At 31.7% G+C, this 14,063-nt stretch overlaps 1 protein-coding gene across 1 annotated transcript in view; it reads right to left on the bottom strand.

Moving 5' to 3' along the window:
- The window catches only part of LOC134264945 (slit homolog 2 protein-like), a 49,637-nt gene extending 35,830 nt beyond the window's left edge, over positions 1–13,807 (bottom strand). The window contains exons 1-2 of the mRNA XM_062747186.1: positions 13,800–13,807; positions 12,388–12,459 (exon numbers count right to left, since the gene is read on the bottom strand). Of these exons, the coding sequence (XP_062603170.1) occupies positions 12,388–12,459; positions 13,800–13,807 (80 nt within the window). The remainder of the gene's footprint in view (positions 1–12,387; positions 12,460–13,799) is intronic.
- Between the last annotated feature and the right edge of the window lie 256 nt (positions 13,808–14,063).

The following is a 14,063-nucleotide window of genomic DNA, read 5'->3' as shown; positions in this document are numbered from 1 at the left end:
AGTTTTATTTTTGTTTGTGTAATTCTTTTAATATAAGTAAAATTTTTTCACTCTCTCTGTTTGGATGCATCTTCAAAATGTTCAATACTTCCAGATATGAAAGAGTATTTTTTATCCTTCTTATAGAATCCATTGATTCTAAGATATCATACACAATGTAACAGGTAGGTCAATTTGATATGTCTCTCTTTAAATTTAATATTCTTAATTAGTTCAATTTTTGATCAGTTTATCAGAACCTTTTTGATAAAGAAGTACATACAGAAATTGTATGTTTTCCAAAAAAAGTAGAATATGCATACGCAATACTATCAGAATTGAAAGGATTTGATAAAATTTGTAACTTTATAATCCTTTTTCAAACTGTATGTTTTATAGTTTAATGTAGAGATAAAATAGTACGTTTAAGTAAAGGAGAAAGGCCAAAAACTGTCCATTCTGTGAGAGAAAGAACTAATCGAGCGCCGTAAACAGTTTGAGGCCTTTCTCTTGCTTAAAACATGACTCTCTTTGATCTGAGAATGTTTTTAAATGTGCAAAACAGGTAGTACACATACAAAAAATTCATTGTTTACAGAATGGACAGTTACAAGTATGCTTGGGGTGCACAGCAATTTGTTGAATAGACATTGTCTTTCCAGATACGAATAACAAAAGGTTTTTGTCTAAAGAATGGTCAGTTACAGGTGGATTTCGGGAGGATGCTAGTATTTTATTTATATAGGAATGCAACTTCTTTAAATCAGTTTAAATTTTGCGTTGTAAAGGCAAACATCTCTCCCTCCGCTGGAGAGAAAATTGAAACCAAAAGAAACCAAATGCACAAAACCAGTGATATATTTTATCTGGAAAGAGAGAATAGTTAGCGTAAAGAAAATATTCTCCAAACTTTGATACCCTCAAAATGTCTTTGACCACAAATACATGTACAAATATTTCACACCTGGAGATTTTTTTTTTAATTTGAATTCAGTTTTTGAGGATATATATTAATTGCAGAAGTATACTATAAATAATAATGAGAGGCGAATTGTGTTCTGAGTGTTGGATAGCCATGAGCCAAACTTCGACCTGAAAATGAAATTTAAAATCATTCTGAAAATGTTTCAATTTTAATCATTTTCTAACAAATTATTCACTACAGCAGTGTAGTTTTCATCGTGCAAACTGTTTTCTAGGTGATGGATTTAATATTAGCCAACTTCAAGCTCAAAATGCATTCTTCTCAAGGGAAAGATGCTTCCAAACTCTTAATCAAATGTGAAATTGTGTCATTTAAATTCAAGTTTTGAGAAAAAAAGAGATAGTTTTGAGCATTGAAAAAATGTGTATTATTCATGGATTTAAATGTGTAAAATCGAACAGATCCGATGCAGACATCGTGTTCTGGATTAAGTTAAGTTCTTTTTGTTATATACATGTACATTAAATTATATTAAATTTTGTTTTTGTTTCCCTCTTTTGCACATGCCAAGGTGTACCTGTAACTCTCCATTCTGTTTGTTTTATCTGTTCTTTTTTTGAAAAACTGTCCATTCTCTTAAAAAATTGACAGTTTCCCAAAAAGAGTGGACACTTACATGTGACGTAATGGATTGTAAGGGGAGTAAGTTCAACACTAAGCTATAGAATGGATAACACAAACAAAAGGTTTATGTCACAATCATGTTTAAATAAAGATAGAAACATTCATCAAAGTACAATGTACGTGAGTCGGTTGCAAGTTCAGCCCACAAACTATTATATAAGCATTTCTATTATCCATATGATGTCAGGCACTTTTTTGACTTCTTGATTGGATTCTTCTTAGAAAGTGCAATAGTTCCAAATAAAAAAAAATAATTCAGAATTATCTGTTTATCGTAATTCCTAACAAATGCGCTTTGATTCTAGATGATGTCATTCAGAATGTCAGCGAAGGTGAGTCTAATGAAAATACGAATATTCTAATTTCTGTTCTTTTTTTCTTTAGTTTTGAAACGCTTTTTGATTCCGAAAAATAGAGAAAACGCATTCCTAGCTAAAAAATTTATGAAGGTCATGGATAAGTATTTAACACACCATGTGTATATAAAATCTTAGATAGGCCAGCTTGTTTTTTCTGTTTTAAAAATTAAAATAAACAAGAATTTATTCCATTGCAATTGATCAGCTGTTGTAAAATGTGACCTTGTGACCCCACTGTATGGTTAAAATTAATGATGGTTACAAAACAAGCATCATTAAAATTCTTAGTTGCAAACTTTCACCAGTGAAACGTGTCTCTAAAAAAGGGGGGGTTCAAATTAGGACTTTACATACCAGGTATTTTGTTGTAGTTAGATCATGTCGTACTATTGTATTTAATTGATAATTAGATGATTGGTCAAAGTTGTAATTAAATTGTATTATTTAAGGAATAACTGTCTGTTGCCGAAGGCGTTTATGCATAAAATCATCACGCAAGCTTATCGATGGATCATTGTCATGATATTTAAAAACCTGACAGTTTTTCCTTCTATTTACATGCTTTTGATTCCGCCAATCAACTGCTTCAAGCCCTGCACAAGTGAGTTTAGGCTCCGTATGAAGATTCTATGCAAAAAATCTTAGTAAAACCCATAATGGCTATATCTAACATGGAGAAAAAGTTCAGACTTGTTTTCTTGGTACCCACTATATACAATAGCCAGTTTACATTATGACGACCCTTACTACACAAGTTAATAAGAATCATCAACAAAATCGCTTGATGCAAGGGCATACATTACTTTCTTTTACAGTAACAAGGTATAAATAGACGCAGGATATTCCAAGGATTCGAAATATTGCTGTACAAATGTGGACCCTGTTATTGTTTAGTTACAATTTCGAGAGTCGTAAGTTGCTACAGGGTAAAACTTTACTATCCAGTGGAAGTTTCCAAAATCTTCATGAATTGAGAAAGTGGATAGGATTTCTGCAGCAATTTTGTTTATCTTTAGAATATTCCTCTTAATATTAAACATTTTTTATGTGAAATTAAATAGAATATGCCCTTGCGCCGACGTTGTTTCATTAACGTGTTTTGTTACCTTGAATGGGAAAGAACAATGACGTCATTATGTGTATCAGCTATAATATGCTGTGGCCACTTAGTATGATTAAGAAAATAAGTTTGAACCTTTTAGTATGTAACAAATATACAATATGTGAATTTTTATTAGCTCATTTGCATAAAAATCCTAATATTAGCATTAACTCACAACCGTGCTTCTGTCTAGCTATTTGTCCCGCGCTGCACATGATTTTTTTTAACCGCGCCTTTTAATGAACCAATACATTGATGGGGATATAAAGTACATTAAATACTTGTACTTGTATCTCGGACAAAGACATTGGACACATGTAAATATTATTAAATATATGCTATGCATACTATTACGTTTTGTATTCCGATTGGCGCACATAACCAATCAAATACAACTAGGTTTACAGGTATGTGAGAAACATGTACGAGTATTTTGTTTTGTACAGGCAAATTTGTTATCTTGACAATACGTACATTGTAACATATGTTTGACAATACGTATGATTGAACAATCATGGACAAATGAATTGCACTATACTAATTTTTATGCATGGTTTTAATTACTCGTGCACTATATAAAGTAAAAGATCTGCTAAATTTCTCATCCCAAGCTTTTCTGCCTTTATGGTATCCGATTTATTTTAATATTTGACTTCAGATCGATTCAATCGATGTTTGTTATTTTAATTCACAACTTTAATACTGAATGCATGGTAAGATGTACATTAATCTTGCATTTCCTTTACTTGCAGAAATATGTAATAACTATCTTCTATCAGCTGTATCAATATCTTACTTACCATTATTTTTGGTTGATTTTTAATGTCGTCATGTTTTGTGTTTATCTATGTCTGCCGTTTTGTATGAATATTGCGAGCGTGTTTTCGATATTCTTGGTTTTTCTTCCATAACAAATACAATATGTCAAAATTAGAACGAACCCGGTTTGTTTTCTTTAAGCAAATAAGACCGCTACTCTATGACATTCATATCAGGGGATTTCCTTTTTTCTTTCTCTCGACCTACTATAGAAATAGATAATATTTTGCGGTCGCGTCACAGGGTCAGAATATTGCTTGGGGAAACTTGTATATTCTATTCGATGATAAACCATATGTTTCATAATTCATTCTGTACAAGGAAAATATTTTTTATAGTTTAATTTATTACACGTATGAGATCAATCAGGGTTCTAAATATTTTTTGTGTTAAAATGCAATAAGCACATTTATAATGAATTAGTTTTGAGAAAATCATAGAATTCTAGATTTCTGAAATCCAAGAAAATGTAATTCTACTTTGAAAAGTTGACGAGGGCTATCGCGTGCTTTGATTGTTTCTATATAATTTGTAATAATTCATAAATCTCGCTTTTAAGCTACCGGTATATCCAAGTTATGTGATCTTCAATATTGATATATACATGTACACGTCATAAAAAAAAATCTTTTAGAGATTATAAAAATACTGTATACTAGCTTTATCCTCGTACACGTATTCAATTAAAATATATAGATACAACTATTTTATAAAGCTCCTCCTCGCTCTTACAGATGACAAAAAAAGAAACATGTAATTCTAGTTTTTGTTCGTGGTATGATGGTGTCAAGGTTTCTTTGGGACTGTGGACAGGGGGATAAGTACCCCCTACTTTACCTGGTCCTTGGACCTCTCTTAATCATCTTAAATGAAGCTTGGGATATGATACTTGGATTTGATTGACATTTAGTTTCCTGTCATTGTGTATATCTTGTGTACCCCTCTGGATATCGTACCGACCACCGTATTTGAATTGAGGCTTTCTCTGCTTACCGCAAATCATAACGCGATAAAGAAGCAATTATGAAAACACCTTTTTTTAAATTTTGTTGATAAGAATGTGTCATACATATAATAATTATGTTAAATAAGTAAATGAATGGTTATTATTCTTATATATCAATATTATACCTCTATTGATAATACTCGAATTTGATTGGCTGGTAAGAAAACTTTAAAACACAACAATGACTCCATATGGTACTGTTTAAAGCAATTCTGACCTAGGAATCATTGCACGTGGGATATAATGACCCGGTCATTATTTTTAATGACCGCTAAAAATGACCGCTTAATCAAAAATTCGTTTTTGAGTGAAATTAATGCATAAAATAATAATTATTTGAATAAAAAACATGTTTTTAAAATTGTGCATGGTCTGTTTTGCATTACCATACAGAATGCGGTAAAATTTTATCGTTACAATATGCAGATATATCGTTTCAATTGAATATATCGTTAAATAGAATGTAGAGGCGGCTCTTTAAAGAACTGAATTCTGTGTTAGATTTTGACTGTGTATAGGAAAAGTAATCGTTAGTTATAACAATGTATGTCGCCATCAACCAAATATTGTTTTAATCAGTAAATGATGATGCAAAAACTTACACGACTTGCAGACGTCATTGTAAACAACTTCAAAATCCGGTCTGTAGCGAATCCCAATCCCGATCAAAGGAAGAATTGACAACGGTTCGAGATGTATACTTTTCAATGTATATCGCGATAATAAAACAATTAATTACCCCTTGTGAGTTCAAATGGTGAAATAAGGACCGTCGACCTGGCCCACTCGATGACCTGACCTGACCTCGGCCGCTAAGCGGCCTCGGTCAGGTCAGGTCACCTCGTGGGCCAGGTCTCGGGTCCTTATTTCACCATGTTGACCTCACAAGGGGTAATTAATTGTATAATATTATAATTTAAAACAGGGGGTGTTATTTCAGGATAACAATCGATAACTTGACTTTGTCAAAACATAATGTAACTGAGTATATTAATTCTACTTTAACAACATATACCGACCCGTGTTTGAAGTATGATGGATGTAAATAAAATATTTTTATAAAAGAAGTATTTCAACATTGTTATATTGCTCAAGTGATTTTTTTTATAAAACAATTGAGTTACGTGTCGCTTCTTATAGAAAAATTGGCGACGATGCGGTATGATAACAAGTTTCAGAAGAAAAAATATTCGGATTATTACATCTTGCTTAGCATATGATATTTGTAATTATGCATATGGAAGGAATTCAGTACGAAACACGTGATTCACTGAGTAATAGCTATCTATCAGGAAGCCACACCCGGTCCTAAGCCCTTGCCCCAATACCATAAACTGAGAACAGACTTTAATCAAAAATTAGATTTTTAATATCTTTAGTTTCATTCAATTTATTAGCTCAAAAAATTGTAATTTGAAAAACACTTCAGTTCAAACATATGATAAAATTCTAATTTATTACAAAAATTATTTCAAAAGTTATATCAATCTGAAATTTTGACCCAAGTCTATTTTAAGATTATGGTCTTGGGGCCAAGTGATTTTTAACAGATCTTGCATCGTGTGAAAATCAAAATACCTTTAAGAATATTTATTTTGGTTATAATATTTCTACAAAATGAAGCCTCCTAACAGCGTTTCCAAGTTTTATTCTACTAGGAGACTTATTTATAAACCACTTTTTCTTTTGTTTTTCATAAACGACGTGCAATTTGAATTACTTCCCTTTATGTTGCCAGCTTACAACGACAGATTGTGGTACTATATTCTATATAACATTTGATAGTTCTTAACAAACACATGTTGTTATTGAAATTGTCAATTTATTTTTCTAAATAATAATTCTAAAAGAAAAAAGTTTATTTAGGATTCTGGTCGCAGCAAAAATATTTCGCAAGCTTTATTTCAGAATTATATGGTGAATATTGGAAACAGACCTACACAGAGAAAAAATGTTTTACTATATCGTAGGAAAACGTACACAGGTAATAGATTCATGTTACATCCTGTGCATAGAGGTACGTATTCACGAGCCAGCGTTGTTTCATCGGAGCTTCTCACCAGCATCGAATAAGCTCTAACCCACATCAAATCTACTCGTGGAAAACCGAACGGTTGAAAACATCGGCCTTTAAGTTTCATACTCTAAACCGGCATTACAATTTAAAATAGCTGAAATGTATATGTATGAGCCAGAGAGGTAATCTAAGGTGTTAGAGACAGACTTGGGGAAGATTTTGCTATAAACGGGTGTCGGTAAAAAACCACACAGAACCTCAAATTATGTCTTTGCAACACTTAATGATTCCTCAAAACGTTCATGATATAAATACATGTATATTAAGATCCTAGAAACTCTTTTAAACAATCTATGTTTATATTATGTAAAAGATAAATTGAGGCAACTTGTCACAATGTCAAAGCATAGAAAAAAGAGTGCAGCGTGCTACGAAATATATATGCTTTACTTCTAATACATGTTACGGAATTCCTTTGATATACAGCGGGAATGTGTGTAACGTTAATCAATTAATACATCAATAACTCAATACCCATGACCAGTGATTACACTAAATACGGAAAACTCCAATTTATGTACACGAACAGTACTTCATTTCCTTATAATAAGACTGATTAAAAACTGCAATCTCCGTATACATAAAAAAAGAGGCAAACGGGTTTAATTGGTCACCTGAGTACCATTTAAGAAATGACTCTAATTCTTGGCCATATTATCGAGTATAATCTGGTTTGGGTCAGTTTACGCTTTATAATCCGCGAAGTGAATTATAAAAAAGCGTAAACTGACCCAAACCAGATTATACTCGATAATATGGCCAAGAATTAAAGTCATTCCTTATAATTTAATTTTAAAATAATTAAACAACTTTTGATGTAAAATTGTGTTGCTTTTTATCAGTTCAAATTTACCGCGCAATAATACAACCGTAGTAACGGAAGTGATTTGAAGCGAGGGGAGGTAATAACTGATACATAGATCTAGCAGCCATGATGTTTGTTTACATGAGGTAAGAACGAGTAATTGTTTAAAGTTGAAGGTACATTTATTAAATCTGAAATTTTCCATGGATTCCGAGGACTGGAAAGAGGGGATTGCATGGATATAATGATTAAGCTGGTCGTCAAGGGGGTGTGTCCCCATGCCAAACCAGATTATACAAAATGTTTTGCGTTCCTTTTTGGAAATCAACCAATGAGAGGCGAGAATACAAACAAAATTAAATTATTCAAGGATGTGAAAGTTCCATAGATATACTATAAACAAAATGAACTAATAGATGAAGCAATGTCGCCCAGAAGCAATATAAATAAAATGATCAGAGTTCTACGACATAATTACTTTTGTAGTATGTACATGTAGCATTTTTCATGGAGAAGATACACTTTCCCCTCAGTTGTTACTATCGCCGTGCAAAGTAACAAAATAATAGTGTCCCATCTTGGATTTTTGACGTCTGTCACATCCACTTGTAACTGAAACTCCGTGAAATAATTTCCCTGCAATCATATTCTTTTTCTGACCAGTCTTTTGAAATCTAAACTTACGGACAGTGCAACCAAAAGGGTGTATCTTACTTGCAAATTTTAAAAATCCCTAGTTAAACTCGGTCTATTGCTTCAACAATCCGAGAAATTGCTAAAGGGGAGGGGGGGGGGGAGTTTCATTTGTCTTGAAATTCTTAAGGAAAGATCTTTTTGATTGGTCAATTGCAATATATTTGTAAGATTTATTTTTAAAAATAACCAGTGAAAGTTAGTACTGGTCCAAAAAAAAAATCTTTCAGACAATAAAAAAAGGTAATATAAGAAAATTCATTTTATTTTCCTCCAAAATAATTTCGATATAGCTAGATCGAAGCTATTTTTTTGTAGATGTCGAAGATTGGCCCGGTTAGTGAATGCTGATGTCCTAGTAATGAACATTTTCGAGACAAAATATTGAGTCGGTCGTAAGTCGCTACATTATTATCACTATTATTATTAAAACTGTCATTATTGATGCGTTGTTTGAGCGCTATCAATGGAGAAGATTTACTCTGTTTATTAAAAACCAGTTTTAAAAGTATGCACGTCCTTGTTTTAGAAGGGGTTTGGGTGGGGTGCCACTAGCAATTTATTCCAGGGAGTGTTGAGATCTGCGATTTTATGTATTGCAATAAAGTAGTGGCATGGCTACATTATTTATCTATTTTCTTTTTCTTGGATACAGATTATACATTATGCATGTTACATATTATAAAGCTAATATTTGAGTTCATTACATATAGCATATCATTAGTGTGATCTCTAATGTTCAATAAACTCTACATAAAGTGTTGCTTTTTGTTTGAAACACCCCCCCCCCTTCTTATTCAAGGTCGTTGAATGCAACGATCTGTATAGATTAAAGCAGTATATTTTACAGGTATATTTACCAGAAGTGTTTTATTTTTTCCGTATTCTAATTTTTTACCTTGAAATAATCCAAATATTTATCTAAATTTTAAAGTAATTTCAACACGCCGCTTTAGATCCATCACAAAACTAATAAATACGGAATTTCCATTAGCATATTGATGTAAACTTCTGGCCCCCCTTTAGCCATTTCTCAGATTGTTGAAGCAGTAGATCGAGTTTGTTTAGGGATTTTTGATATTGTGTGATGCGCCCTTCTGGTTGCACTGTCCATATAAGTTTAGACTTCAAAAGGTCTGGTCACAGAAAGAATATGGTTGCAGGGAATTCATTTTACAGAGTTTCAGACGAAAATACAAATAGATTTGACAGACGTCGAAAATCCAAGATGACTGTCCGATGGGGACTTTGGTTTATTATTAGGTAAAGATATTTTTTTATTAAAAGAAAAATAAGTTACGTCTGTTGCCAGTGTCCCAGCACAATAAATAACCCTATCTCATCCACTATCACGTTGGCCACTCTTGGACTTTGAAGAACATTTTTAAAAAAGATAAGATAAAAACTGTTTCATTTGTATATTTCTTTGAATTCTAAGTCGAACTTATTATTAAATTTATGATATTAGTTTTTCTTTCGTGAACGCTCGATATTTCCTACATATATACATATTAGGTTAACGTTTTTCAATTCTCTGGGAACAATCAGTCTTTTATCCGATATAGGTAACGACCAGATTCTTGATGTTAGAGAAATTTAGACAATTTCGTGAAAAGTCAGCATTTGGTAAATTCTTTAGTAGTTATAATGAACTTCTAGGACAAAAATAACCTATCATTGGATCGTTTTTTAGTTGACTTTTTTTCATTCCAAATGTTAACCATTTTATACAAAATTTGACTACAGTGTGTCTATCTACTGGATCCATTCTTTGGACAAAGGCGGGTTTTACCGGTTTATTAAATATGTTTTCTCCTTTTACGAAATTTGTCCAATCTCTGGAATTTCATGGGGTCCGTGTTTTATGCCCTGTCCCACAGTGGACTAAGTAGATGACAACAGAAATAAATTAATTTTACTCCACTCTGTAAAAGCGCTACCTGTTACTAAAAATCGTTTGAAATCTATTTTTATTGTAGAATTCATTGTTTTCATGGAGGAAGGAGGCACACTGTTATACACATTAAATGTATCATTGCTTAAAAAGTTAAATTGTTTACGTTTTAAAACAGGTAAAGAAAAGAAAAACGTTTTTAGAATTCATGCATCACAATGAGATAATTATTACGTGTAGTACGTTTAGTTTTATTATCTTGGTTCATTCTTTTTTGCTGAAACCCAAGCAGAGCTCTCATGTATTTAGATTATATTCTGTTTTATAACATTTCATATAATAAATTTATTAAGATAATCTAACTTTGAAAAAAAATTATCATGTGTTTCAATTCTCATTTGTTGTATAAGAATTTGTATAAATGCTAATGCCCTTGCGTGCACTTTCACTCTTCCATGTTCGTTATCTCCATATCCTTCCATGGTGCAGCGTCTCGAAAGCATTCCCAGTCCAAGTTTATTGATTTCTTTTGGACAACCATCACAACTGAAGAGATTTTCCATATCCTTTCTTCTCATGACTTATGTTAGAATTTGGTTTTTCGCTTGGTAATAAACTTTTGTGAGAAGCGTTAATGTTTATATATTATATAATATTTTGTTTTTAAACATAAAATGACATTATTATCCCCATACATTACAGTAAACACCTAAAGTAAAAATAGTGATCATTGTTTCAAGAAAAGTATATACGTCTTTTAAAATCCCCTGCCTCTCTGTATTTCCTATGAAAAAAATGTCGATAGATTTGCTGGGTTTCAGGTGGGTTTGAGAAATCGATAAGAGGTACTTACTTCTCCTTGTTACATAATTTTACTATTAAAAATTTTGGAGAAGCCGTGTTTTATGATTCTACTTTGACTAAATGAGTGCTACATTATGACGTCATAGTAGGCGAGATGACTTTAATTTTAGAACACAAGTTTTCGTAATATCGTTATCTAGAGATGTAATTTAACTCTAAAAAAACTGATTAGAAACGTGTAAACATTAACATAAATAAAACGTTCTTACTTTGTTATGTTGTATTCTTTCATTTTGATTAAAATCCACCACTGATGACGTCATATATGTACATCAAGTAACTTGGGAATTGATCATGTCGTGTAAAGAGAATTTGGCTAAGACGGCATGTACAAAGATACGTAAAATGAAGTTTAAAAGCAAATATCGTGAATATTTTGTGAAATTCATATGGATTTCAGTTAATAAAACAGGTATGCTAATTTATTTTCATCGATTATATTCTCTTTCGAATACTGTCAGCTATAAACGTATCAACGTCGGCCTTTCCTCTGTCATTTGTGACAAAAATAATGCAACAAAAGAACAATGAGCTGTATATTTCAAAACAGAAGATATGTACAGATGGAAAGTTTGCCTCCAAAAATCCTTAGAAAGCGCTGCTAATATCCCAAGTTCAGCATGGTTTTACGAAAAAAGTCCGTTCATATGTAAAAAAATTCAAAACATCGGGTAAGGTTTCGTGCGAGTGTGTAGAATAATTATTTTACTGACGGGACAGTGGGTTTCTAGAAGCATTTTTTAGGCATAATAGATGTTTTTCAACTATATTATTTACTCAAAGAAATTATTTACCTCCGGGATATTGTTGTTCTCTTACCTTTTTTATTAAAGAAAATTTCGCTATTAATAGAAGTCACGTGATGCCGTGGTGGGGATGCACATCGCATCAGAACAAACTTAATTTTTTTTTTTAAATAATTATTTACTATAGTGTTATTATTTACAAATTTTGAGATAATTTAAGTATTTAATAAATATTTTACAGGTAATTGAAAATGTCACTTAAGTTTAAGCCTGTTTCATGATCCTGGGGACAGGTTCTGAATATGTATGGGAAAAAGACATTTTTTTTCAAACGTAATCGTAAGGTACATTCCTATATGTCCATGTCTCTACCTAGTAATTAAAATTAGTACATATACAGAATGTCAAACTTAGCAAAACTAAGATATACTTACAGTTCAGAAAGGTTTTGTAAACCATTGAAGACATTGTCCTGTATTACGGTAATTCTGTTCGAGGAAAGATCCCTACAAAACATGGAGAAAATGTATTGCATTCAGTTGTTATTCAATTAATCTTATCACATAAAAGATATGGATACAGCCGTCAAAAATAAAGAAGGTTCCAGACATTATTTTTCTCTTACCAAAAAGATCCCTAAAAAAATTAAATCAATCAATCCATTTCTTCAGTTATTTTCCAAGCATTTTTAATGGCAAAAAGGAATACATAAAGCCTTCTTAAATGCAGAAGAGTCCAGACATTTCTTTTAGATGAAGTTAGAATACAACCAATTGTAGTCGGTTGTAAACATGTTAGTAATAATTATAACATGAATTACAAATGTAATTAGTGACGGCATTATAAATTTAACAAGCATTGAATTAATCATAACAATTAATCAAGAACAAGGTATGGTTTCTATACATATATTGCCCTGTGATTTTATGAAAAATGAAACTGGTGTGAAAGATGAAAACTAATGCATTCTGAATCATGGAAATTCCATGAAGAAAATATCGTACAAATCATTTTTCTCCGATATGTTTTAAAATGGTAATTGTGACGTCAGAAACATGGGCATTTTCCTGTATTTTCTTCAAAAGTTGCAGAAGACACCAATTTTCAATTGAATTTTCTTTTAGAAAATACCGTATAAGCAGAAGTTTTTACTAAGGATTTAATTTTGGCACTATTAGCGAGCATGTGGGGATCGCTTAAATCAAATATTGCTAAAAATTAACTGCTTTTTATTTGCTATGACTTCTTAAGTGAGCATTTTAGAATCGCTAGAATAATTTCTAACCATTTTAATGACAAAACACTAAATTTGCGTCTCGCTTAAATTTCCACTTAAGCGGTATTGTCCACAGGAAATGCCCATAAAGATTTTGAGATATATGATTTTTTTTTTCACAACGTTTCAAAAAATCAAAGTGGGCGACGGCTGTGGACACTATTTTCTAAGGAAAATTTACTGTTGAAATTGGTTATTCATCAATTTTACTTGTTAGATATGAATATATATTCCAAGTTTAAAATGTTCAAATAAAACATCTGTTGTAAACCCTATAGTTTATACTTGTTTCATAAGTACGTGTGCTTAATCCATGCATTAAGTTCAGAAAAACAAGTTGAGGAGTAACGTAAGTAAAATACTTTTATCTTTGTTTGAGTTTGAACATGTTACTGAAAGACTTACAACAGCACTTCCCTTGTCACTCCTCAAATATATAAATAAAAAACCCAAAACATTGTACCTAATATTTTATTTAAGTCTGAAGAAACATTAAGCAGGAAGTATTTTTTCACTGTTGGCAGTAAACATTCAGGGCACTTCATCATGCAATCTGTAGCGTCGACTAACCAACTCATTATTTTCTGGCTTTCCTTGTGTTCAGTATACGCTTCGCATGCAGAGACAACACCTTTTGCCCTTTACTAAATCAACTGAATTTCCGCAATGTTTTTTAATGTTATAAGTAAATTTCCCTGCTACAGTAAATTTGCGAATTTGCTCACAAATAATTTTTCTTTTCAATCTGACATATGAAAAAAAATATAAAAATCTTATATTGTCTGTAAATTTGGCAATCTTTTAAAGCCATTGCCTGGAATGGTAATTATCTGG

Source organism: Saccostrea cucullata, unplaced genomic scaffold (assembly GCF_032062105.1).
Source record: "Saccostrea cucullata isolate Sc308-1 unplaced genomic scaffold, CSIRO_AGI_Scuc_v1 ctg5148, whole genome shotgun sequence".
In the NCBI taxonomy this organism is placed as follows: Eukaryota; Metazoa; Mollusca; class Bivalvia; order Ostreida; family Ostreidae; genus Saccostrea; species Saccostrea cuccullata.
Note: the sequence above shows the minus strand (reverse complement) of the source record. Positions and strands in the feature narration are given on the sequence as shown.